Source organism: Haliotis rubra, unplaced genomic scaffold (genome assembly GCF_003918875.1).
Source record: "Haliotis rubra isolate DU_JTF1 unplaced genomic scaffold, ASM391887v1 Scf55, whole genome shotgun sequence".
Classification (NCBI taxonomy): Eukaryota; Metazoa; Mollusca; class Gastropoda; order Lepetellida; family Haliotidae; genus Haliotis; species Haliotis rubra.
This window is the reverse complement of record NW_025767246.1, coordinates 1,176,717-1,204,622: the sequence shown is the minus strand read 5'-3', so window position 1 is coordinate 1,204,622 and position 27,906 is coordinate 1,176,717. Positions and strand designations below refer to the sequence as shown.

The following is a 27,906-nucleotide window of genomic DNA, read 5'->3' as shown; positions in this document are numbered from 1 at the left end:
GCTGGAATATTGCTAAAAGCAACGTAAAACCTCACTCACCCACTCTACTCAGTATTAATGACTACAACATGGCAGCAACTGAGTTGTGTTGACTATCAGTAATATCGGTGTCGTGACCAGACAATCCAGTTATTGGCAATGTGAGCATCGATCTACACAACTGGGATATGATGACATGCATCAACAGGGCTCGATTTAGTGCTTTGTTACTTGCACTGGTGCAACTCAATATCACAAAGTGCAACCTAGTTATTAGTCAAAAGTGCACCATGTGCAAGTCAATTTTTGAGAAATAAATCAATAACAAATTGAAGTATGTCAGTTCATTTTTCTTCTAAACTTTGAATAGCTATGGCACTGAAACATTGCCATTTATAGACACTTCTCGGCTATGACAGCTCTTGTACACAGGGATTAGCTGCGTATCTGTGTTGCTATGATTTCATGGGTACTACGTCACGGAAATATGTTTATGTGCACCAAAACCTCTGACGTTAGGTTGCACCTGGTGCAAGTAGGTTAACATCGAGCCCTGATCAACCAAGTAAGCGAGCCTGACCACCCGATCCTGTTAGTTGCCTCTTACAAGCATGGGTTGGTGAAGACCAACTCTAACCCAAAGTTTCATGGGTCCATAAATCATCATCACATTTTAGAGCACAATGACATCAACAAGATCAATAAAATGACATATGGGTCACCAACCCTATTTCCATGCCGAGACACACACCCCACACCCCCTTCCCCAAAATAAAACTAAGAGTCCAAAAAGCAGACAGACCAAGGTAACTAGGGGTGAAACGGTATACCGCGTTTGTACTAATACCGCGATATTTACGGTATACCGTAATGCAATCCCAAAAATTGGTTTTCTACCATCATTCTATTCACCATTTTAACCTTTTCTAAAATGTGTAGAATCGAATCATTTTGTCAAAATTTATGTGTTTCTTTTCTTTCCTGCATTATGATCATATCTCATATACCGAACTGAAACGGGCTGAGTCGAAGGCCTTGTACCGCAATACATACCGTACCGTGGTAAGAGTGTATCGTTTCACCCCTAAAGGTAACCCCAATATTGTTTTGAATGATGAAGTTTGAGCGATGCCTGACCTGCCTGAAGGTGGTTCCAGGAAGAAGGATGTTGACGTCAAATCTCGGTGGGGGTCAAGGAAGCTGATAGCACTTGCAGGACTCAGAGGTTTGAAGCTGAAAGATTTCACATTCTCGGAGCCTCAAAGGCAAAATCGGTAGGAGCAAAGGACTCTCCCCGGTCTGTGGACACCTTGGCCAAGTTGATGTTGAATTGAGGGGACAGCTTCTTGCCGCGAGTAGTCCGTGTAGGGGGAGCATCTGATGTCGTTTTTTCTGTCATGACGAAAAAAGCAAAACAAAAAAAAAAACTTATGAGGCAAGAAAAAAAATAATATTCCCTTACTCGCATATAACATGCATATAACTTGCATAGACAAACATTAATGTGGAATAAGTAATTGATTTCACAAATTGTATCATGTAAATGGGTACCCACCTGTAGGGATAAGTCATATAACTATTAACCTTCTTCCACCTCACAGGCAGCTGTGGTTATTCAGGGTTTTATATCCAAAATGTTGCATGCACTTAGAGCATGAGCATGCACATGCAGTATGGAGTTCAGGACCCGGTTGTATCAAACTTTAATGAAGCATTAACGTGCCATTAAACGTTCATTAACTAATGTATCATTAAATTCTGTTGTGCTAACGTTTTAATGATGCTCTGTTGTCATTAGTGCGTCATTAACTTAATGAAGGTCCTGGGGTATCATTAGAGCGTCATTAAACTTCCTGGAAAAGTGAACATTGCGCCAGAATTTCGTTTGCGCCGCACTGGATCTACCTACAGCTATAAAATTACACGGAAATGTAGAGTATTAAATGTCGTATCTCATGGTATAAACTCAGTTTGAAAAGTAGACACTGCTGAATGTTACTCCTAATTTTGTTATATGTTAAAAACAGTAAATTTCTCTGCTTTTTATCGTGCACTGATAAAAGTACTGTGCTACTATATTTTCAATTTGGCATCTTTACGGAAAGTGTGAGCGAACAAAATTCTGCCTGATAACTGAATGAAATAGGTATGTGTTAAATTAGTTTGTGTGCTTCTGTATAACGTTATACACTCAATCTTAAAAGTGACTCGCAATATGTGTTGAAAATGGATTTTCCCCTATGACGTCAAATGGCTACATAATGGTCACGGGGGCCTCACTCCGGTATGCTTAATACTAAGTCATTGTAACTCAGATCACTTGGCGAGAATTTGCTGTGAATAAGGACACAATATTTTCGTGATGTTTTGTTCACGGAATTATCGAAAACAATGATACTCAAAACATTTGTGACAAATGCGCACCTGGCCAATGATTATACGCCATTGTTTTGTCTATAACACAACATAAACAAATTCAATGAACAAGACATATCCTTTAAAAACGTGTGCATATACATTTCATGAAATAAATAAATCATTTATATTTATTATGTCAGTTTTACTTAGGTTTAAAATACTAAATGTTGATGATGAAATTAGTTTCATGAAACCATATGTGAACGATACGCAAAGTATACATTAATAATACAAGTGTAATCTGCAGGACAGTGTGATTGTGTTTACTCTAATTCAACCGACCTTCACCTCAAAGAAATTGCCACATATGTCCAACAATGTTGATGTATGACATCACTACCGATGACCGATTTCTCATGAAATGGCGGCTTCGTGGATATGGGTGCCCACGATTTTACAGGGAACCTTTGACCATAAATGTATGATGTAAGTAATCGGAAACATTCTGACTATCTGCGTATGGTTGTTTGTTTTTATTGTTTGAATTGAAAATGTCAGAAATGCCGATAATTGCCTATGTCGTTCTCCATGATTTTGCGTCTCGCATGGCGTCACGCTGCACAGAACTTTCGTGTGAATATATCAATTTCAGTATTGTATCTGTTTTAAGTTTTCTAGTTCTTGCTACGATACTCTTTCCGTGCATATTCTAAAAATATTGAGCTCAAGCATGCTACGAATAGACGAACTGATGTCTCAAAAAGTGAGAAAATGCTGCACAGTATAAAATCTGATTTTTGCTTTGTTTATATTTCTAGCAAGCGCTGTGTAATGAGCACAACGTCCCGTTTTCACACCCAGTATGTTTTGTTTTTTCTTAGACACTTGGTTATAGTGACAAAGACCATTTGGAATTTGATTCTAAAATGTATGAGGAATATACATGATGTAATAGGCGTATTATGACTGGCCTTAGCGAAACTTGATTTTGTAAACACTATCCAATATGGCGGAAAGCTCACTTCGGCGTTAGTGTTCATGTATATTCCAAAACATCCCAACTGATTCTAGGTTTATCGGCAACGTTTCAGAATTATTTAACGTGTTTCTTCACAGCAATCGAAATGTTTGTTTTTGTTCCGAGGTTTAGCCCTATAGATGCCATTTTGACAGACGACCGAGATGAACACTTACATGTTTACAGCGCGGAATTGTGGGGAAAAAATAGGGGAATCCCCAGATTTAATGAAAATATTTACATTAGGACGTCATTAGATAATGATACGCTAATAAGTGTTTGATACAACCGTTTTTAATGATGCCATTAACTAATGATGCATTAAGGATTTAATGTATCATTAGGCTTTAAGGTTGACATTAGTTAATGAAGCAATGAGACAACCGGAGTTCAGCCATATTGTTATTATACATAAGTGGCCTTATTACTATTATTATATTATGATGTATCGTATTGTCTAATGCAAACTCATGATGAGTGCACCAATGTATCATTTCATTTACGACAAGCATGGGTTGCTGAAGATCAGTTCTACCACGGATCTTTATGAATCCGGAATTTAGAGAAAAGCAACATCTTCTCATTTTCAAGAGGCCATCCTGACAGCTTCAACAAGCATCAGTGGACAATCCCACACTCACTCTGACTACTGGCAAATGTTGGTCTGTTAAGAGTAGAGGCTTTGGGAGAACCCTTCAGTTTAGCTGAAGATCTTGTTTGACGGGCTGTACGCACAAGAGGTGCTGGAGCCTGTAACATACAGAAAAACATCAAGTCACATCAAGCAAGAACAACTATACACACTGAATGGTTAAATGGATATGACTTAGCCTAGTTTTAGTTTAACGCTGCACTGAGCAATATTCTGGCTCTGTGGTGGTAGATTATAAGTAATCTATCAGTGTTCACGAATAGCGTCTGACCCTCTGACAAATCCGGCAGATTTGACAATGGTCTGATAGAAGTCTACAACCCGCCGGCCCCAGTGTCTGACTGTATATTTCACAATGACTTTGACTGAAGTTGATATAGGGGACATGTGACACCTGTTTGCTGTTTATAAATCTTATGTTTGTTTATAATTTCAGTGCCAATTATAAGAAATGCTAAATCTGAAATGTGTGTTTAATTTTATTCTATGGGTCCTGTGAATTTTCAATGGGTCAGAGAGACATCTGAAATTTACAGGACTCAATGTCCTGTTCCTTTGAAACACGATTCGTGAACACTGATCTATGCATAACTAATATATAAAAAATGCAACAAAATAAAAAACTATAAAAAATTTTTTTGGAAAATATATATTAAAAAAATAACTAATATAGGATGCAAATTCAATCTGAGCATCATGAAATGTGCATTTAAAAAATCTCATTATCATTGTCAACCTCTACGAATTTATCGTAGTCGCTACAAATTTTAGCCTCAAACCATGCCAATACAATTGCTTGAAGTTCTATGAAATTTGAAGAAAATTCATTAAAATTCAGATATATAGACAAAAACATATTTTCGTCGATTAAATACATTTTCGCCAAAAAGAGACGACAAGAAGAAATGTAATGCTGATAATTTGGAAATCTGCTGTTGGAGGTATGTGAAATTAAAGCTTCACTCTTGATTAGTGTCATATATCTTTCTCAGAATCCATCATGATTTTAAGTATTTAGCTGACTACTAATCTTATGGTCAAACTACTAATTTTGATCCTTGAAACTACTATTGGCAATACTTTGGGGTTGGCATCTCTGCAACACACTTGACACATTGATCCTAAATTTCTCCAACTGTCTCTTCATCTATTAATGATAGTAATCACAGTAATAAAAAAAGAAATAAATAAAAATAAATATGCTCTCTGATGATCAACAAGCCTAGAAGGGAGACAGTTCAAAATACAGTAGAACATGGTTATAGCGAACACGGATATAGCGAACAAATTTAAAAGTCCCGTCAACAGTCCTTTATAATATCATTAAAATTATACGTGAATAACGAACTTGTGAGTAGCGAATTAACAGCTATAGCGAACTGATTTACTACCTCCAAGACCCAATTAACGACGTGAATAGCGAACTCACTCTGTGTCAGCTCAGCCACTTAGCGGTACAGTATACATCAATCTTGTTGGCGGTGAATCAACATTGATTGATGGTCATTAATTAATTAACAAAACAAACATATCGTGTTTAACCCATTCAACAACCGTTTTCGTTGACGAGGACGGTATCCATTGCCGTAGTATGATTGGCTGCATTAGGTCACGTGTCTGATTTTGACCAATCACGATCCTTATAGCAGACTGTGGCGAAAAAGCGTCATTAGAAACCAATCTTTATCCAATAAAATCGCTTTTTACAACTGTGAAAATACTCTCGGCGAGGGTACAGTGATATTGTTGATGTTCCAGAGCTGTCAACCGATACTAGACACCACACGATTCGCCTCGCATGTTATTCATACGAAGCTTCGAAAACGGAGGTATTTCCCGTTGTTGTGTCATAAAAATGAAAATATAAAAGAAAAAGGCACAGGCATGTTATGACATGTCACAAATGGAAAAAAAATCGCTATAGTTTTTGCTTCTTTCATGGTTTATCTGGACATTATAAATGTAAGCTTGCATTTTCATTAAAAAATAAATATATTTACGTTGTAGTTGTATTATTTCAATTTTATTATAAAAATAAACTTCATATTTATCAACATGATATAGGTAATGTCTACATCTCTACAATCCAAGATGGCGGTCAAATGTGAATAACGAACAACGGATATAGCGAACTAAATTTCTTGGTCCCTTGGAGTTCGTTATATCCGTGTTCTACTGTATGCCCAAAACATGACGGGGCCCAGTTGCACAGAGCTATCTTAATGCTAAGGTGACCGTAACTCCCACTTTAAGATAGGCTTACAATAGTCTTAGCACTAAGATCACTTTCTGCAATCAGGACCTGTCTTGTAGGTTTGGACAAGAGTATAGACAGGGTGGGGAAATTCTGTGACTTGATCCAGATGTTAGGCATTGGACACATCCAACATTGGTTACCTGACCATGGTGCCGTTCCACTAACCAATCTTATCTAAGATCAATTTTAGCAAGTTATGCCAAATTAAGTTACATTCGTTCCACTAACCGATCTTAGGCCGATCGTAGCCAGTCCCGATCCTAGCTAAGATAGAGACTCTTTGGTGCGAGATAGAAAATGTGAGGCACGAGTTATCCCCCTTTGCATAGTCAAGCAGATGATGGAAGTGGTTTTGGAACCAAGTGTAAACATAGAGAAGAAACCTCTAGCGAGAAAGAGCAATTTTTCTCCTGAGGAAATATCAAATCTGGTTGACAAAGGGGTCCACCATTACTCCTTTTTGTCCGCTTCTTTCAGGCCAGGAGTAACGAAGAAATGTAAAGATTCTATCTGTGAGAAGATTGCTTCAAAGTAAGTGCCACAAGCACATCATTTGATAATGTATCTAGAATCTGTGAGCGGACTCGAAAAACACACTCACAGTGTAATGCTCGCTCTTCTTCTTCACATAGAATAATGAACACCGCCATTTTGGTTTCTCTACAATTGATTTTAGCGATCCTAAGTTGGTCATGAGCAACTTAAAGGCCGGGGTGCAAACCTCCAAATTCCCCATGGGTTCCCAAATAGTCACCCATTGGCTACTCCTCAGCAGTGTAGATGTTATCTGCCCATGAGTGACAGGATTGTAACGGCTTTGGGTGCCTGGCAAGTGCCAGTGGGAGTCTGGGGATGTCAAAGGTTAAGCTTGGAATTTACTACTAGAACAAACATGTGCCTGATAGTAAATGTCCAACAACCCTTCCCTTCATTTCATGAAGACAAAAATGACAGACTCATTTGATAAGCTTTAGGATAATTTACTTATTTATAAATTCAACGTTTTCTCAAAAGCTATTTCTATTACAAACAAATAATATTTACAACAAAATTCAATCATATTACTTCATTTATACTCTATGAGAACAATTTATGTCCTCATACTAATTTAATATTTACAATTTGTTTTGCTGTAATATAATTCTCTAAATTAAATACATAATATTTATAAAATATTTTAATTATGGTATATTATATAATTACCTTCCTAAGAGAATAATACATTCCACTTGAAAACAGCATCTCGAATAGGAGACAGCACAGAATATAGCAACAATAACATAGACATAACGTTAATATAATATCAGTTCCAGGTATGTCCCATATATGGCTTATTTGCAGGATTGGGGAGCCATGTCCGAACTAACGTTATGACACAATCTGGCATTAAGTCACGCTGGTGTCTGGTTCCAGTCCACACCAGGTGATGTCGGTTGAAATGTCTCTGTAATGCTTGTCTCTTTCTTTCTTGATACCGAGCATCTCTCCATACACCTCGGTGAAGAAGCATGGTCCAAAAATCGCTTATAGTGTCCCTTTCTAAGTTGCGAATTTCTCGTGTTCTCCTGAAGGATATCTTCCTCCCACCACATTTGCCTGTTCACTGGGTCTGTTATGCATGGTTTGCACAAACAGTGAGGACACTCATCTGCATCAGGTCTCTGTTGAATGACAAACTCGGGTCACCATCAGGTTCATTCATACCTGGAAGTGTTGTCACTGTTGCCTCCGGAATGGGGAACTTCTATTATATCCCAGTTATGATGATGAAACAGATTATATATAGTTTCTCTCTGGAGAGGAGTAACCATCAATGTGAGAGAGAGTCTGTCTTGTTCAACTTCCATGATCGCTGTTTCTCGAGGTTATACTATTTTTCACAGCTTTCTCAAGACTTTATCTATGAAGTAACACCGTAGAGATAATTAATAGTGACAGTAAAGATAAACAAGTTAGCAAATTAGAGGGCCAGCAGGGAATAATGAATTATCTGATGGCAAGATATAGCTTTAGGTCAAAATAATCTCCTCGAGATATCTGTTCCATACATTTAAGCACTGTAATTGTAGGAGACAGGTTTGTAGTTCCTCTTCTTGCGACATCTCTGTGCACCAGGATTCCTTGAATGCCACTCAGAAGTATAGCTTCTATTCACATTTTCATTCCAGTGGCAAACAGCTAATTGAGATTTCATATTGTAAATCCTGCCAGAAAATGAGATTCGTTTGTCTTGAAAAATATTCATAACATTATTGAAACTTTCAACATAGAAAGTATCTTTAGCCAAACTGAAGTCGTCTGCATACTTGAAAATGGTGGAATTTGTGATAACACCTTTCAACAATGACACAGCTTTCTCACTTGTGAGCACTACATGTGATGGTTCATAGTTTGGATCTTCCTTGCACCTTGAGGATGGGCTGCAATCAGAATGATTGTTCTTATAATGTTCAATAACATTTATGAGTGAGGATCTCAGATTCTCGCTGTCACCGTTACAACTCCGAATGGCGTGATGGAAGTGTGTAGCAACAGGTTGCACTTTGTCTGACAGCTGTTCATGCCAGGTACTGCCATGCTTGTACTTTGGTCCCGTGGATACAACAGAGATTTGGCTACTGATTTTACGCCATGCCATATGCCATTTTGGTTGATTGTTCCACTGTCTCGAATGAGTTTATTTACAGACAGGTTTCTGTCATGGGTGTGTACATTAACATTGACATTTCTCTCTTCGAGGTACTTGTATATCTCCACTGTTCCAACCCTTTCGTGCCGTTGTGAAACAGGATCATTCTGTTTGGTTATATGTTGGCATGTTAACACCTTATGTGTGTAGTCACCAATGGCCACCACACTACTATCCTTGGCATTTTTCCTCCAACCATGACGACGAGCGCCTGTCATGATGTTGATGCCGCCCAAATCTTCATAACCAGCAACTTCTTCTAACAATGAAGTTTCACATGAGTCAGTATATTCTGCCTGAACACAAGCCTTATAGGTGGTAAGTTGTTGTTCTCTATATTTCCGTGACAGATTACCAATCCCTGCAGCTGAACAGAACCTTTGGTACTGGACTGGTAACATACCACAGCTGTAAAAAGCATGTCCAACCTTCTCATTCACAAGAAATTTGTTGTCTGGTAGGTACGGTGATGACGCCAGACGATACTGGTGTGACTTATGCAGCTTAACCTTCATCTTCATTACATGGCCACCATAACTGACTTGTGTAACAGTCAATTTATTGGAACATTTTCGCCCATGCTTCTCTGCTACATCCAGACACATTTTCATGGATGATTCAGATATGATGAAAAATTTGTCATCAGAGTCACCTGGTCTGGCTGTCAGGTATGTAACTGGTGGATCTTCTGGGGCAGTCACACCATGGTGCTGGAGATAGTATGACAGCACCCGGTCCAGAACCTCAGCATTATTAGCAGGCTTGTTTGTCTCTGCTTTTAGGTGTACTTTCACTTGTTTCAGTTTTTGGAGAATACCTTGCTTGACTTCTTGGTCACCAGGTATTTCGATTGTAAAACGAGCACTTCGCTTATTTGGATCCATCTTGTGAGGAAATCAGTATGGTCAGCCAGATAATGAGAGATGTCAAGTGTATTCCGATAGTAGGAGTCAATGAAGTATGATCTGACCCACAAGTTAAAATACTAAAACTAAGCAAAGTTCATTTCAGGCTTTAGGGGTTTGGGTTTTGAAAAGTACAGAATGTTATGTTATTACTGCATTTTAGAGAATCATATGTTATTATAAAGAATTTAGTACATCAAAGGTTTACTATAGAAGATAATTAATTTGCCTACTTGATGTGTTGATAATAATAACAAGGATACCAAGCCAATGTCACCCCTCTGGGGGGAATCAAGTGTTCCACTCAGTGTCAAAGAGTCAAATCAGTGTACAATCCGCACAGCTGGGGGTCAGGGGAGTGGAGGAGGGCATCAGTTTCACTGACTGCCTGGGAAGAAAGTGAAATATGAAACCCTGAATGAAGCTTTAACTTCCACTCAGAGGTCTGTTTCTATGGAAACACACTTCCTCTGGCCTACTGACTGACACAGTGGCAAATTCAAATCTGGATTTCAAAAAGAGATTATATATTTTTAAAATGCAGGTTTTGTACACTGTCTGCATCAACACTTTTTGCAGTGTGTGTTCATAACATACTTGTTTACACTATGGCTTAATTTCATCAAGAACCGGTAAGTCAATTTTGTGATATTTCATGGAATGTACTTGAATACTGCATTGTTCTGCATTGAAAGACAGCTTTGGCAAGGCAGGAGGCCACACCCCATCTGTGTATAGGTTTGAACCCCGGCCTTTAAGACTTTGGATCCTAACTTACGAATGACTTGGGTAAGATTGGTTAGTGGAACGGCACCCATGACTCAATTATTTTCCAGTCTCAATGACAAATCTGGAATATTGCTTTTGATGTTAAACACAAAACAAACAAAAAAGTACTGGTCAAACACAGAATCACACTCACTGGTTGTGCTGGTTTGGGCTTGGTTTGCTTAGTGGCAACAGTTTTACTCTTCTTAGTAGCATCATTGTTTGACCTTGTTGAACGTCTCGTAGCTGGAGCTGCTTCTTGTTTACATGGTTGAGCTGAAACAGGAGCTTCAGTCCTTGAACTAGTGATGCTTGAGTTCTTGGACTTCGCTGAAGTTGATGTGTCTTTGGATTTTATGCTGGTTGTCTTGGAAGTACTCTGCAACATAAAAGGCTCAAATGAAACAGAAATATATTGAAAATTGTGTTGCCATGGATACATGCTATTCAACATCAACTTCAACCTGAATGATTTTTTAGTATTCTGCCTACCTTATCTTTCCTGAACAAAGTCTTGTCTGTGCGCTGTATACTGCAGGAGACCTTGAACTGTTGTTTTTTGGCTTTTTCTTGAGCTTCCAGTTTCTTTTTCTGTTCTTTTTCCAATTTCCACTGGATTAAACGTTGCTTAAGTAAATCTGCTTTGCTTTTCTTTTCTGTTAATGAAAAAAAAAACATAATGAAAAAAAACGTAGTTCTTTGGGGGGGGGGGGTTTGTGGCAAATTTCACATCTTGAAAGGATTACTACTTAACTAGTATGTTAAGAACATAAAATTCCATGAGTCTTTAAGATAAATTTAATCATGGCTTGTAGTGGTTATGAAATGTAACTTACAAAACCAACCTTGTGAAAAATATGGTTAATGCAAAAAGTGTTCGATTATGAGAAAACACAATCGATTGCTTGGTCGTTTAGTCACTGCGACCAATCTTCGATTATTTCTATTAATCGGACCACAACTACTGGACGCACTGGTGATTTCCAAGTGACAATGGCATCAGGATGTTTTCATGACATTTTCTTTTTGATTGGACATTCTTCTATGTCATAAACAAATATTGCGGAAAAAACAAACAAATATGAACAAGTTAGGACAGTTTGGGGTGGTGTCAAAGATATTGAATGTTTCGAATCTATCTGAAACAATGAGTACCACAAATTTACTTTTGATTAGGAGATGTGCTTTTTAGCACTCCATGGAGGGTAGAGCACACATTGCCTTATGTTGGAAGCTATACCTGGCTAACGAGTTAATCTAATTAGCCAACACTTTACCACCTGGCCATGGAAACTATCACAAATAATAAGTTCTTGGTAACCAGCACTGGTTTGCTTGCAAGCATTTGTTTACCTTTACAGACTGGATAATTGTTAAAAGAGATACCTTACCCAACAACTAATGGGTTGTTGTTGGCACCCCACCAATCAGAATACAGAAACGTACCGCAGTGCGTCGTTCATTGATTGGAACTTTCACGCAGTTGTATTAGATGCATTTGACTGCTTTATGAAACGAGCATACACACTATTGAATATTTCCTGGTGGACAACACCGCTCGCAATGAAGTTGAACAGAAACAACAACGGCCACAGCAACATACAGTTTCAGTTTGGGTTCTGTATACAGAAAGGTATCTGTAGCACCTGTGCTGACAATGACCCCTTCAGCATAACTAACCCTAAGGATTGTTTTGGGGTATTTAAAAAAACAAGAGGTGTTCAACTCTTAGATTGAAAGGGATGCTTGATCAGGAAGAGGAAGTCCCAAGGAAAGAGTTGGGGGTAACATACCCGATCTAAAACAATTTAAGCACCAAAGGGCTAGAATGCACTTTACCGGGCGCAGCCCTCGCTGCTCCCTTTACGATCCTTAGGGTTAGGGTATGCCACCCTTTACGATCCTTAGGGTTAGGGTTTAGGGTTAGGGTATGCCACCCTTTACAATCCTTAGGGTTAGGGAACCCCAGCAACGCTAATTAATCTGAAAAAGTGCGCCCGGTAAAGTGCAGTATTCCCCACCAAAGGATCAAAGAACTACACAGGATCTGAATCAAGCGCCACTGACAGCAATCTGAGCCAATTTGCAATATAGTAAGCAGCTAAAACAAACAATAAATGCCATTTTCATGATTTTATCAACTTTTGACGTCACTTTTACCCATATCTCTATCAAATATGAAATACATTTACAGGGCATTACAGTATGTCCAACAAAGTGAACATCTGAAACCTAGCAGAGAGATGCGAGGCGGTCCTATACAGTCAAGACATGACATGTGATGCAGGGTCATGTCCTGACTGTGCAGGACTGCATCATGACTCTCGGCTAATCTGAAACCCTGAAATAGCAATCATAAAAGGGTACACCTACAGAATACCGGATACCTACCAGCCATATTGTTGAGTGTCATGTCACCCTAACCCTAAACCTACCCTAACCATATTCTGCTGTCTTACCCATAAAAGTGTCACGTATCCAGACACGCAATGGACAGTGTCGGAAAGAGTTCCTTCCATTCCCCCAACTCTAAACCAAACTCTAAACATAACCCTAAACCTAACATAAAGTTTGGACTTTTAATCATTTTGTGAGTTCTCTAGTAATTGTTGGGTTAAGTTTTGTTTATAATTCTAGATTATTTATACATATTATTTGGGATGGGGGAACGGGAGGAACTATTACCGTAATATGCATCTACCTTGGGCTCTACCTAACGACTGTGGTCTTACAATATCTTTACTATGAAACTGAAGGTGTAACATTTATGTACATATATCACCATAGACAACAAATGATCAACTGACAAAAAATACCTATACAACCATAACAAGGACCCGTTTTACCCACATTTGTGTACCACTGATGACCCATGTACGTTTGGTAGTTGGACAGGTAGGGTATTTTCGCCACTTGGACGTTTCACTGTTGGATGAACGATCGAAACTGCGAGTTGAATGACACTGACAGTAAAGTAATAGAAACACTGGTAATCCAGGGCACTCTGACTTATTCTACCTACCATTTGTCGGCTTGACAGGAGTTTTGTTTTCATATGATTTTGAAACATTCGTGACGTTTTGGTCTTGTTCTTGCAGAGGTGACAAATTGTCAAGATCTATTTTCCTTCGTTTCCCAACTTCTTCAAAGCGGAGATTTTTCCATTCAACTGATCTTCGTTGTAGACGCGCCTTCCTTTTATCCAATACGTCCGGCTTCAATTTATACGCGTCGGCATATTGTGATGACGATGCCATGTTTGTTTATAAAAGTACACAGATTTTCTTATCCCTATCGCGGTACATCGGTCTTCTAACTCCCGCTTTCAAATCCTATCGATAACAAAGATTTGATTGGCTGGAATTCATTTCCGGTAAAGGGGGGTAATTCAAACGGCCAAGAACCATCCGCTAAACATGTAACAAATAAATAGTTTGATTTTACATGAAACCCTCTAACTATGCCATGATTTGTTTGCTTGTTTTGTTTGTTTGTTTGTTTTGGAACGAAATAAACAATGTGAAATAGCTGAATTCTAGGGCTCGGAGCCATTATCGTGCCAAATATTTTCAAGAAAAAAATTCAAGATATTTCTCCGGTGTATCTTCACAGAACGGAAATGTGTTTTTAGTACCAATGACAAAAGAAAACACAGTATTACTACAATCCACGGTCACCCAAATATAATTAACAGTGGGTATTTGCATTTTTTGCAAAATATACAAACAGTTTTGTTTTCACAAAGCTTTTCTGTGTAATATCAACATGTGTATCTTCCTAAGAAACATATATATTCATAATTTAACAAAGGGGGTTCCAGCGCTAAGAAGACATTAATGTGGAAGCTCTAGGAAAACAAAGGCAGAATGGTAATGGAAGATATTACCGGATTAGGTAGGTTTAAATATATCTGTTGAACTGTAGATCAACACTATATAAATAAATCTTTCCAGATTCTTGCTGACGTTGTTATTTCTATCTAAAAATTTTGCATACTTGTTTTGCATACACAGAACAGAATGGGAACATATGTATTTGCAATGTGTACAAAACTAAAATACATAATTCCATTTTCGTAACCATGGTAATAGAAGAATAGTAACAAATGTATGGATAACAGCTTCTTTTATTTTGTGAGGGCAACGCTCGACACAGATTCTTGTGTCGTTCTACTGCTTGACAAGGGTTAAGAATCGGTATCGAAACGTCTCTCTCACAAAGTAAAAGAAGTTGTTATCCATAAATTTGTGAATATTGTGCTTCCCAACTTCTAAAATGCCACTCGAAGAAATGGTAACAGAAGCCAGATAATCAGTTGTTATTGTGCCATCACGCTGACCTTTTCATCTTAAGAGAAACAATGAAATCGAGGTAGCTTAAAGTGGTTAAAGCGTTGGCTATATCACGCCGAAGATCACCTTTTCTGTGCTTGTTGGGTTCGATTGACCCCACATGGGCACAATGTGTGAAGCCCATTTCTGGTGTCCCCTGCCGTGATATTGCTGGAATATTGCTAAAAGCGGGGTAAAACCAAACTCAGTCAGTCAGTCAGTCAGTTTTCATCTTAGGTATATAGTGTGGAACCATTCAAGATGGCGCTACCATTCCGTATTATAATCAAATCTTGACAATGATATTCAAATTATTAGGAAGTGAGTAAGTTAAAATATTTCCTTTTCTAACCTATTTATCATCTTTAACAGAATGTTTCAACTGGAGAAAAGTTAGTAAAAACCTAACCATAATAAACTGTGCCCGTCTTCAAACACCTCATTCAACAAACGTCCAGAATGAAATTATTATAAATGACCTGTATGAGGACACGCTCAACCAAAGCAGCTTTGGGAATAAAACGGTATCGGGTTGTTAAAATCGCTGACAAGGTTCATGCATGTCATCGTATCCCCATTTCCCCATTGCGTATAGGGAATCATTATGATTATTCTATTTATTTATATATCTACTTTGGGGGACTGGGTGGGGTACTGTATCAAGGGTGTCGGCCCGTGGCATCAACTAGCAACAACATCCATCACACCGTCAACAATAGAACCGCGATATCGAATAAAGGATAGTACGGAAGCGCTGAAGGGACCTGATGAAATAAAATTTAGCTTGAGCGCACAAGTTAGTATATTGAGCGCACAAGTTAGTTTTCTTGGGCGCACAAGTAAGTATGTTGAGTGCACAAGTTAATATATTGAGCACACAAGTGAGTTATCTTGAGTGCACAAGTTAATATATTGAGCGCACAAGTTAATATATTGAGCGCACAAGTTAACATTTTGAGCGCACAAGTTAACATCTTGAGCGCACAAGTTAGTATCTTGAGCGCACAAGTTAGTATCTTGAGCGCACACGTTAGTATCTTGAGCGCACAAGTTAGTATCTTGAGCGCACAAGTAAGTATCTTGAGCGCACAAGTTAGTATCTTAAGCGCACAAGTTAATATATTGAGCGCACAAGTTAGTATCTTGAGCGCACAAGTTAGTATCTTAAGCGCACAAGTTAATATATTGAGCGCACAAGTTAGTATCTTGAGCGCACAATTGAGTGCACAAGTTAATATATTGGGCGCACAAGTTAGTATCTTGAGCGCACAATTGAGCGCACAAGTTAATATATTGGGCGCACAAGTTAGTATCTTGAGCGCACACGTTAGTATCTTGAACGCACACGTTAGTATGTTCAGCGCTCAACTTAGTATCTTGAAATACACTGCTCCATAAGGAGTTCATGTGGAAGCAAGGAGGAGCGGAAACGGGAGCTGATTCATGCTTATTTCAGTCTTTGGTTCCAAGACAAAGATATAATTCAGATTCTTGTAAAAAATCATGGTATAGTATAGTACGCCACTTGAAGCGTATTCTGAGGAGTATGTCCCTCTTTCACACCAGATACCAGATTTGCTGATGTTACAATGAGTGAGTAAGGGAGTACGGTTTACACCGCGTTTAGCAATAGTCCAGCAATATCACAGAGGGGGACACCAGAAATGGGCTTCACACATTGTACCCATGTGGGGAATCGAACCCAGGTCTTCCACTCGTGACGAGCGGACGCTTTAACCACGAGGCTACCCCACCGGCCCGCTGATGTTACAGACTTTATTGCGGACAACTTCGACGATCTGGACAAAGACATGGTTATCGTTGGATGCATAAAAATGTATCCAATGCGGTTTAATCGTGAAACAGGATACTGTACGGTCGTTGTTGGACCCGGATGGTGCTGAATTTAGCTCAGGACACTGTCTTCATCGACGTGTTTATTCTTCAACTTCCTGTGTTGTTAAAACATGTTAAAGAACCACTAAACTTTGTTTTTTGTTACTCTTTTAACCATTACATATGAAAGATTTGTGGTTAGTCTTATGCGGAACACCAAATTTATTCTTTAAAAACTTGTGGTTAATTAATACCGAGCGATTAAAAGTGGCCAAAAAGTCGCCTGCTTCCCTCTCGCCCGCCAACGAAACCACAGACAGGTTACGTAACTCTGTCGCCAGAGCACTACAGTGACGTCATATGAGGAACGATTTTCAGTTAGTTGTATCAGGGATACTCTACAACAGGGATAGGTCACTCGCTGGCTTTCTTTACCATTTGTACTAATTAACGTGTGCCTCGTCATGCTCCAACGCACACAGTGACTTGGTTCGGTCCCAGCGCAACTTCGGCTGCGTTTAACAGTACTGCAGCCAGTGTATTGTATCAGTCGGAATTTTACAATGAATGAATGAATGAATTAAGAGCAAGAATTTTATGTGAATGAATGGAAGAAATTAAGAAAAAAGAAAAGAAAAAAAGAACATATGTGAATGAATGAAAGAATAAATGATACACCACGGCCATCCCTCCCCAAACATGTTAAAGAACACAAAACTATCGGTAGAACACATATGTTAACATCAGCTGTCCATTTTCAAAAAAAAAAAAAAAAAAAATTACTTTGAAACATGTTTTTACATTAGTAACTAATTCAGATATCTTATTGCATGTGTGGAATGACATGGGCATTGACAGAATGTTAACTGACACTGTCACAGACCCCTCAAGAACAGAAAGTTTAGAACTATCACAAAGCGCTGTAAACACCTTTCCAGTTTTGTCAAATACTAAGATCAACAAGAAAGAAAGAAGTTTTAGAACTATAACACTCAAGCATCACAAGCACCAATGGCGATATGTCATATTTTTCACACACCTCAAATACACACTAACAAAACAAAACAAAATAAAAAGTATCAATGTTACTTGCAAAAACCTTTCATCTGATGGTATATACCCCTCATAAAAATTAAAGGTGTATGTGAAAGATGTTTTAGAACAATAACTAGAAACACTCAAACAACGCCCTGTAGTATTTCAATGGCAGATCGGCGATATGTCATATTTTTCACACACCTCAAATACACACTAACAATTTTGTTTAAATTATAAAACTATCACTATTACTTGCAAACACCTTTCACGTTATGGTATATTCCCCTCATAAAAATTAAAGGTGTATGTGAAAGATGTTTTTGAACACTAACTAGAAACACTCAAACAACGCCCTGTAGTATTTCAATGGCAGATCGGCGATATGTCATATTTTTCACACACCTCAAATACACACTAACAATTTTTTTAAATTATAAAACTATCACTATTACTTGCAAACACCTTTCACGTGATGGTATATTCCCCTCATAAAAATTAAAGGTGTATGTGAAAGATGTTTTTGAACACTAACTAGAAACACTCAAACAACGCCCTGTAGTATTTCAATGGCAGATCGGCGATATGTCATATTTTTCACACACCTCAAATACACACTAACAATTTTGTTTAAATTATAAAACTATCACTATTACTTGCAAACACCTTTCACGTTATGGTATATTCCCCTCATAAAAATTAAAGGTGTATGTGAAAGATGTTTTTGAACATTAACTAGAAACACTCAAACAACGCCCTGTAGTATTTCAATGGCAGATCGGCGATATGTCATATTTTTCACACACCTCAAATACACCCTAACAAATTTTTTTTAGTTATAAAACTATCACTATTACTTGCAAACACCTTTCAACTAAAGGTATATTTCCCTTCTAAAAATTAAACGAATATGTGAAAGAAGTTTTTAGCGATATAATTTAATCTTTCTTCGCTGTGTACTGAGAATTGAAGCCAGTGAGCTACAACATGCCCACTTGAAACTTTACTACAAAGCTACTGTACTTATACTGACACTAATAACAATTATTTGACTTGAAATGAAGTGACAGAATAGGTAACTTATCTTCTACATGTAGGTTTTCAGTTGTCACAACACTCAGCGTATGTAATCAGCTGTTGAAAATAAACCGGGCTCAATCTTAAAAACCACGCTGCCGCCATATTGGCTACACTGGTCACGTGACGAGCCGAGGCATAGCTTAGGAGCTTTCCGAGGAGTGACCACTCCCCCTTATAGAGTCTCCCTGGTTGTATAGAAAGTGTGTAGCACGCTCATCATTTTGATGATTTCTCGACATGAACGACGACATGCCGAATCGTTGCTTTGTCGTCAATTGCTCCTAGGGGTCGGGTGATGGTGTCACCATGCACAGATTTCCACAGGACCCCGCAGTTCGTGCTAAATGGGTTATGTTTGTGAGTGCGAAGCGAGCGTTGTGGAAGCCTGAAACGATATCTTACTTGTGTTCAGATCGCTTCACGGAAGTTAAAGAATCAAAACTACTTACTAGTTATAGTAAAATATGTATATGATTGATGACCATAAAGATTTTCCATAACACAACTTGTAACATAACGATTTCTTCCTCGGAAGTGAGGTTGTGGTCGAAGTAACAATAATATTGTAAGTAGTATTATATTGATTCACCTCGCTGCCAGGAGAGAAATTGTTATGTTATACGCTATGTCATGCAAAATCCTATTGGCCATCAATAAAATACATATTTTACTACCAGAAGAAAGTAGTTTTGATTTTGTAACTCGGTGAAAACAAACCTAAATACCATTTATCCACAGACTGGCGGATGTTCACGACAGGGCGCCGCCATTTTTGAAAATCGTAAAGTCTGTTAGAATTAATGAGATTATAGTTTGTTTTCATCAAGTTAGAATATCAAAACTACTTTCTACTCGTAGTTAAATATGTATTGGAATCATAACCAAAAGGATTTTGCATGACACAACTTATAACATAACGATTTCTTCCACGGAAGCGAGGTGGGGGTCGAAGTCACAATACTGCGCGATAAATTTCTTGCTACATTCACATGGTTAATGTCCACTCACCAGTATGTAGATACTAGTCAATGTGCGTCTTTATATTTGGTCTTATAATCCTAATTAGTTTATTATCATACTTTTATGCATTTTGAAACTAAATAAAAAGCTGACGATCTGCTGATACTTATAGTGAATTTATAACAGAACTGTAATATCTAGACATTTTATAGTTTGCCAATGTGAATCATAATTCGCACACACACCCTAGTGTATGTTGTCTGTCTCATTACACTTCACGGCGAAAACAATGATTCTGTTGAATGCTACGACAAATGAATAAAAAAACAAAATGCAAATATTAAAATTAAAACAGATTAAAGTTATAGGAACAATATCAGGCCATTACCTTGTTTGAGGAATGTATCCATCAATATCCACAAAACTGTTCCAAATAATGTGTCTTTTAACAGTTTAATATACGAAAAAGTGATAAATCTTTTCAGGTATCGGTGTATAGTCTCATTGGTCACCCAAGATAGCACACCTGGCAACTAATTGCATAATGTCCGCCTTTCATTAAAAACAGTAATTTAGTTAGCCAATAATGGGCAATCAATCAATGTATTGCCGGTTAATCCTTTGAAAGAAGGACGTTGTTTTTTACGCAGACACCGACACGGCAGAGTGTATTCAGTATAGATTAGTAAATCTACATACATAAACACTACCTTTTGACAAATCCGCTGTGTAAGATAAAAGTAATTAATCAATCAGCGGCTAATCGGTTAATCCTTTGATCGATGTTTATAATGTTGAATATTTACTCCAGACACAAGAAATGCCAAATGGGAACCTTTGTCGGGTAATCTAAGTGTGTTACCACTAATTATACCTGTTATAAATTCATTAACTGACCATCAAGTGAATGATGACAAATAACATGTGTAGGTTTATACCACCTAACACGGGTTACAACAAGGGAGTATTAATTGCTGTATTGCATGTGAAAACTTATGGGCCGACACTGTTTTGAGAATACAAACAGATTTTACATGACATGATTAAATATCGAGGTAAAAAACACAGAAATGGGATCAATTTGGATCAGTCATTATACAAATAGGGCCTAACGACACTAATCAATTGTGACAGAAGCGTCTATGAAAACAAGTTGTAACTCGGAAACTAGGCAAAGCAGGGGACAAAATTAAATGCCAGTAGATTGTGAGAGAACATATAGCTTTCATTTTCCACAACAATTGTCACGATTTCAGGTTTATACAAGCCTGTAAACAAGATAATTTACCCCCTAAAATGTAGATGAATTCTGCATCGGCCCTCAAAGCTATTCCTCATATGACGTCACAGAGTCGCGCCGCTCTGATTGGTTGAAATTTCGTTCGCGGGTGAGAATTGTGCACTGTTGTCAAAAAGGTCGATTTAAGTCAATTAAAGGTCGAAATGAGTAGTTTTAATGACGGGGTTTCATTTATAACGATGCCAGTTAGTGATTTATGTATTTTTACCCCCTAGGGTTTATGTGACCTTTAAATAAACTACAACACACATACGGATCTAATGCTATATGTACATAATAAAGCCGTAGCGCCAAACAAGTTATCCAAGCTTTACGCTAGTGTTCATAATACTATGTACCAATATAAGAAGTAAGTAAAACCACTATTCATCCCTGCAATAAACTCCTACTCATGTTTATGTTTTAATTCTTATTATGACATTACACATACCTAGGCCTGCTTTATGTAATAAAGCAAAAAGTGGTAAAATCAGTTACAAAGAATAGTATTGACAAGCATAAAGACGATGAACGTTTACATAAACATTATCAATATTCATGATACATTTGCATACTTTTTACATAGTCTCATCATAACCACCTAGTTAACTCCGACAGTTAATCCAGCAGTCAAGCAGATGTGCGTTCCATTAATGCCATTAGTTGAGCGCTCAAGATACTTACTTGTGCGTTCAATATACTAATTTGTGCGCTTAAGATGTTAACTTGTGCGCACAAGATACTTACTTGAGCGCTCAATATATTAAATTGTGCTCTTAAGAAAACTAACTTGAGCGCTCACTATATTAACTTGTGCGCTCAAGAAAACTAACTAGTGCGATCAGTCTATTAACTTGTGCACTCAACATACTAACTCGTGCGCTCAAGATAAATTTTATTTCATCAGGTCCCTTCAGCGCTTCCGTAGGATAGAGACCGAAACATTATTAAATTGTTATATTTACTGAAGCAAGTAAGATATTTTGATTGCACACTTGAGTGAGGTGAAATTGGGTTTAACGTCATGCTTGAGAATATTTCGCTCATATGACGACGTGCATGCGTGTGTATGGGTATGTGCGGCTGCTTGTACTAGCCCAGACTTAAGCTGGTTTTATAGTGCTAGCCCACTGAGATAGCATGCCGCAGTGAAGCATGAATACCCCCCTCAGACACATTATACTGACTCCGAGCCGACCAGTCTTTGTTGTACCCATTAATGCCGAGCGCCAGGCAGGGACCAACAAGTACCATATTTTAACGTCTTTTGGTATGACGCGGTCGGGGATCGAACCCGCGACCTTCCGCTCTCCGGGCGGATGCTCTAACCACTACACCACAGAGGCGGTCCGATTGCACACTTGAGGGGGGCGTATTGTCGGAGTGAGATAAAATTGATTGATTGGTGGGTGGGGTAGCCTAGTGGTTAAAGCGCTCTTTCGTCACGTAGAAGACCCGAGTTTGATTCCCCACATGTATATAATGTGTGAAGTCCATTTTTGGTATCCTCCACTGTGATGTTGCTGGAATATTGAAAGAGCGACGTACAACTGTACTCACTAACTCAATAACGACTGGCACTATGCCTAGCATATATATACATAAGGGACCATTCATAATTTATGGCTAGGGGGTTGGGGGTGGGAGGTTTGATGATGATTTTTATGGAGAAGCATGTACAATGTGAATGATCCCCCCCTAAAAATTTATGAACAAAGCAAGTGACCCCTCCTGCATGTCATGTACAAAACCAATGAAGCCCCCCTCCACTCCCCATAATTTTTAAGCATAATTTTTAATAATGATTATGTACAAAATTGCTGACCCGCCCTTGTACATGTGTACAGATTGATGACCCCCCTCAAAAAAAATAAAATAAATAAAATTAAATTAAATTAAAAAATCATCATCAAATTGGGTTTAAAGTCGTGCTAGAGAATATTTCGCTCATATGAGGACGTGCATGGGTGTGTATGTGTATGTGCGGCTGCTTGTACTAGCCCAGACTTAAGCTGGTTTTATAGTGCTTGCTCACTGAGATACCATGCCGCAGTGAAGCATGAATACCCCACTCAGACACATTATACTGACTCCGAGCCGACCAGTCCTTGTTGTACCAATTAATGCCGAGCGCCAGGCAGGGACCAACAAGTACCATATTTTAACGTCTTTTGGTATGACGCGGTCGGGGATCGAACCCGCGACCTTCCGCTCTTAGGGCGGACGCTCTAACCACTACACCACAGAGGTGGTCATTCAGTGAAGGGCAGTGGTGTGCTACATGTAGACTGGAAGTAGATCAAGACATAAAGTTCTGGTAGCTGTTACAAGGAGCTTATCCAAGAATCACGTGCCTTAGTGTAGCATCTTATTCTTTGGTATAAAAGACCCGTGAAGATCCGCGTTAGAGTTGATCTTCTGTAACCCATGATTGTCGTAAGAGGCAACGGGATCGGGTGGTGGTCAGCCTCGCTGACGTGGTTGACACATGTCATTGTATCCCGATTGAGTCGATCGATGCTCATGATGTTGATCACTGGATTGTCGATTAATAAATTACGGACCGCCGCCATATAGATGGAATATTGCGGAGTGTGGCGTAAAACTAAACCCACTCACTCACTCAACCCACTCAGGTATATAAGGGGAGTTAACTCTTGCCTCGCACCTCAACGCACACCTCAAGCCCACAGGCCCTCGTCTCTTTGCGAGGATTAATTATATAAAAATATTGTTTTTGAGATGATACCCGACTCTAAATGCTTCACAGTACAATACATCATATATATAATAATGTATTATACTGTGAAGCATTTCGAGTCGGGGGTCATCTCAAATTTTTGTATATATTTTATAAAATCTTTAATCCTCGCAAGAAGACCTGGCAGCATTTTGTGTGATGAGTATTATACCTGACTAGCCCTAGTTTTAAGCTGGATTACTGTTGCTGGGGGGTTAATATTACCATCACTGTCTTTATTAATATAGTATGCCCATGTGTTCGATTATCTTTGAATTTGTACTGCCACCCTGTTTTGTACTGCCTTACTGATACTGATGCTGGGTGCTGCTGAGTTAAACCACTGGCAAACTGTAGCGCAAACTGTGGCATGACCAGAAATGACCAAACAGGGTTTGCGCAACAAAGAGGAAAATGACCAGTCGCTCGCATATATGAAGACTGGTCATTTTCTGTTTGTTGCGCAACCCTGTTTGCGCTACAGTTTGCCTGTGGTTAAACAACAAACAACAATCATAAGCCCAGTGTCAACAGCAGCAAATGGGTACCCTGTAGCCTTTTTGGTTTGGTGTTTAACACCACACTCAGCAATACCCCAGCTATATAGCAGCGGTCTGTAAATTATCAAGTCTGGACTAGACAATCCAGTGATCAACAGCATGAGCATTGATCTGTGTAATTGAGGTTACCCTGTAGGACAGTAGGATGACATTGTAATATGACTGTTAATCTTCCAGTGCCACACAGACAAAAACTCAAGAATGTCCTTGATACATTTATTTTCTTGAATAATACATTAAAATAATCTCATCATAAGAAAACAAAGCTAACAGTTATAATGTTAAAACATCTTTTGACTTTCTGCTTTCCATATAAATAAAAGGTGTCCAGTCAAAAAGACTATGCATGTATACACATTATGACTTATGAGAAATAAAGCACTTAGAGTAACAAAACACATGAAACAAATCCAATAAAGAATAGACAAGTAACAGCTTTAGGTTTTCAGCATTTAAAGGAATATGACTTTGTAAATAGAAATATTTTCATTTACATTTACAACTAAGTATAAAAGGATAAGGGCCCTCTTTCACGAAGCACTGAGGTGATCGCTAGTCACTAAGGTAACCTTAGTGCAATGTTAAAGAATGGGAGTTAAGGTCAACCTTAGTAAAGGTTGCTTCGCGAAAGGAGCCCCTGATCTCTTACTCAGATTCAATACTTATCTGTATAAAGATCTTAGGACAACTTCATTGGAGTCAGGTGAATTTTCTAGTCGGCCAATAAATGTTTTGACAAGCAAAACAAATGCAATGGGGGAGTTCCAAATGCAAAAATGTAAGGCCATACCATGAAAGTGTTGTGGATAGTTAATACATCCTGAGCCCTGTAAAGATACAGGTTAGAATTGGTCTGCAGCAACCAATATCAGTCGAAAGAGGCAATTAACGGGGTGGACAGGCTTGCTGACTTGGTTGACACATGTCATCGAATCCAAATTAAGAAGATTGAGGATCATGACATCAATCACTTGATTGTCTGGTCCAGCTTTGATTATTTTCATACCACCATCATATAGCTGGAATATTGCTGAGTGTGGCGTTAAACAACAAACTAAATAATACATCCATATGTTTCTGAGTACCCTGAGACTGACTGACTGAGTTTGGTTTTACGCCGCTTTTAGCAATATTCCAGCAACATCATGGCGGGGGACACCAGAAATGGGCTTCACACATTGTACCCATGTGAGGAATCGAACCCGGGTCTTCGGAGGGCATATACTGTGTGAATGTGCGTGTGTGTGTTTTATGGCTCCATGTGTACGTGTGTGTCTGCATCCCTGTTCTTTTGTTTGCAACTGTGTGCGTATTTCTGCGCCTCTGTCCTTATATGTACGTCTGTGTTTTCGTCTGTGTCCATGTGTCTGTATATCTGTATCCCAATGCCCGTGTCTCTATTTTCGTGTGCCTGTGCATTTATATCTATGTTTCCATGCACGTGTGAGCGAGTGAGTGAGTTTAGTTTTACGCCGCTTTAGCAATATTCCAGCAATATCACAGCGGGGGACACCAGAAATGGGCTTCACACATTGTACCCATGTTGGGAATCGAACCCGGGTCTTCGGCGTGACGAGCGAACGCTTTAACCACTAGGCTTCACACATTGTACCCTGAGAACTACGGAATAAATATCTATTTTCTTTGGAATAAATCTGAAACTTTCAAGAAAGCTGACATCTATTTGGCTCAAAACCCCCCAAATATTTCATTTTGATAAAGAAAACTTCACTAAGCTATCACAACAGGTCAACAGATGTTCATACAGAAAATGCATCAGAATGACAAATCTGATTTTAATTGTACCCATAGCGACCACATTATTGCTAACACTTTCAATAACACGACAGGCCATTATGCACACTGACACCAAAACCAATTGATATTCTGCACTTACATAGCCATGTATGACCTCAAAGTGTCAATGTCAGATACCATTCGTATGACATGAGAAAACATCATAACAAATTGTTCTCATCTCCAGGATATCAGCGTATATGTGTCACAATACACCAAGCTCATGTTTTGATAAGTAACTTAAGACATGCATCAAATTTGCACCAGGCTAGCTATTCTCAAAACGTTCGTAGCCCTACTAACGTCTTAAGCCCATTCTTAACACATTGGCTATGATCAAAGTTAAGAATTCTTAGGGCTACAAACGTTTCGAGAATAAGGGCCCAGTTTTAAAACTATTTCTTCATGTCCCGGGGGTTAACTCAGGTTATTTTTGTACAGCAACTAATTTGGAAATAGGACCTGTTCTGATTGGATTATCAATCAGTAATAGTATTTCACTTCATGTCTGGTGGTTGACTGCAAATTACTATTAATGTATTAACAGCCTCCGTTCATGCACTGATACATAGATAGGTATATCATGTATTGTATTGTAGTGTCTTGTACTGTATTGTATTTGGTATTGTATTGTGTATTATACAGTGTGTTATGTGTGTGTGGTTATTGTATATTGTATCATGCTGCTTAATGTATTATATTGTATATTGTATTGTAATATATTGTGTATTGCACTGTGTGTTGTATTGTATTGCAGTGTATTGTATGGTCATTGTATTATGCATTGTATTATGCATTGTGTCATGTATCACTAAGTATAAATTCTAGTTGCTTAATTGAGTCGTGATTACTCTAGTTAATACAACAGATTAAATGCTTATGTTATCAGATTACAACATAAAGGTACTGATTGTGGAGTTGTCACAGATCACCTGATGAAGAACTGATGTACAGGTGAGCTAAATACATCAACATGACTTTAATGACATTTCAGATACACAATTGTGTAGAAAAGTAATTCTGCTGGCATGACTAGACATTTTACAGAAAGATTTGACCATTCACAAATGTTCAATACAATATTTGAGTTTGGTATAATATAAACTATAACTTTTCAATAATTCATTCAAAATGTCTATGAACTATTATGGCACAGAGAGGAAAATGAATCCATTATGATAATATTTTGGGAGTAAAGTTATGTTGGCAACAAAATCAAATATTTGAATCACAAGTATACTGCTGATGATGTTCACTAACAATTTAACTGAATTAATTTGGCTGTACATAGATACAAAAATATTTGTTTGTATTATAAAACCATGCAATATTCTAGCTCTATGAAGGCAGTCTGTTTATAATCTAGTTTGGACCAGACAATCCAGTGATTGACATCAATCTACACAATTCGCAAACGATAATATGCATCAACCAAACGGGCAAGGATGACAACCTGACATAAATAGCCACCTTGAGGCCACTCGACTAAAGACAGTGTATGAAATAAAGCCCCTTCAACCGCCCAAGACGGGTTAGATTTCAGACGGACGGTCTAGATTTACAGCTAGCCAGCCCGATGGTCTGGTAAAAAAATTGAGATGTTATATACATCTGAGTCATATCTTGGTGTCTGGTCTGGTTAAATCCAGTTTGGACTGGTAA

At 38.4% G+C, this 27,906-nt stretch overlaps 1 protein-coding gene across 1 annotated transcript in view; it reads right to left on the bottom strand.

The window, feature by feature from the left end:
* Nucleotides 1-13,967, bottom strand: part of LOC124253702 (nucleolar protein dao-5-like) — a 34,605-nt gene extending 20,638 nt beyond the window's left edge. Inside the window, 6 exon segments of the mRNA XM_046687513.1 lie at nt 1,117-1,231; nt 1,234-1,371; nt 3,997-4,105; nt 10,781-11,005; nt 11,119-11,282; nt 13,649-13,967. Of these exon segments, the coding sequence (XP_046543469.1) occupies nt 1,117-1,231; nt 1,234-1,371; nt 3,997-4,105; nt 10,781-11,005; nt 11,119-11,282; nt 13,649-13,883 (986 nt within the window). The 5' untranslated portion in view covers nt 13,884-13,967.
* Nucleotides 13,968-27,906: the final 13,939 nt, after the last annotated feature.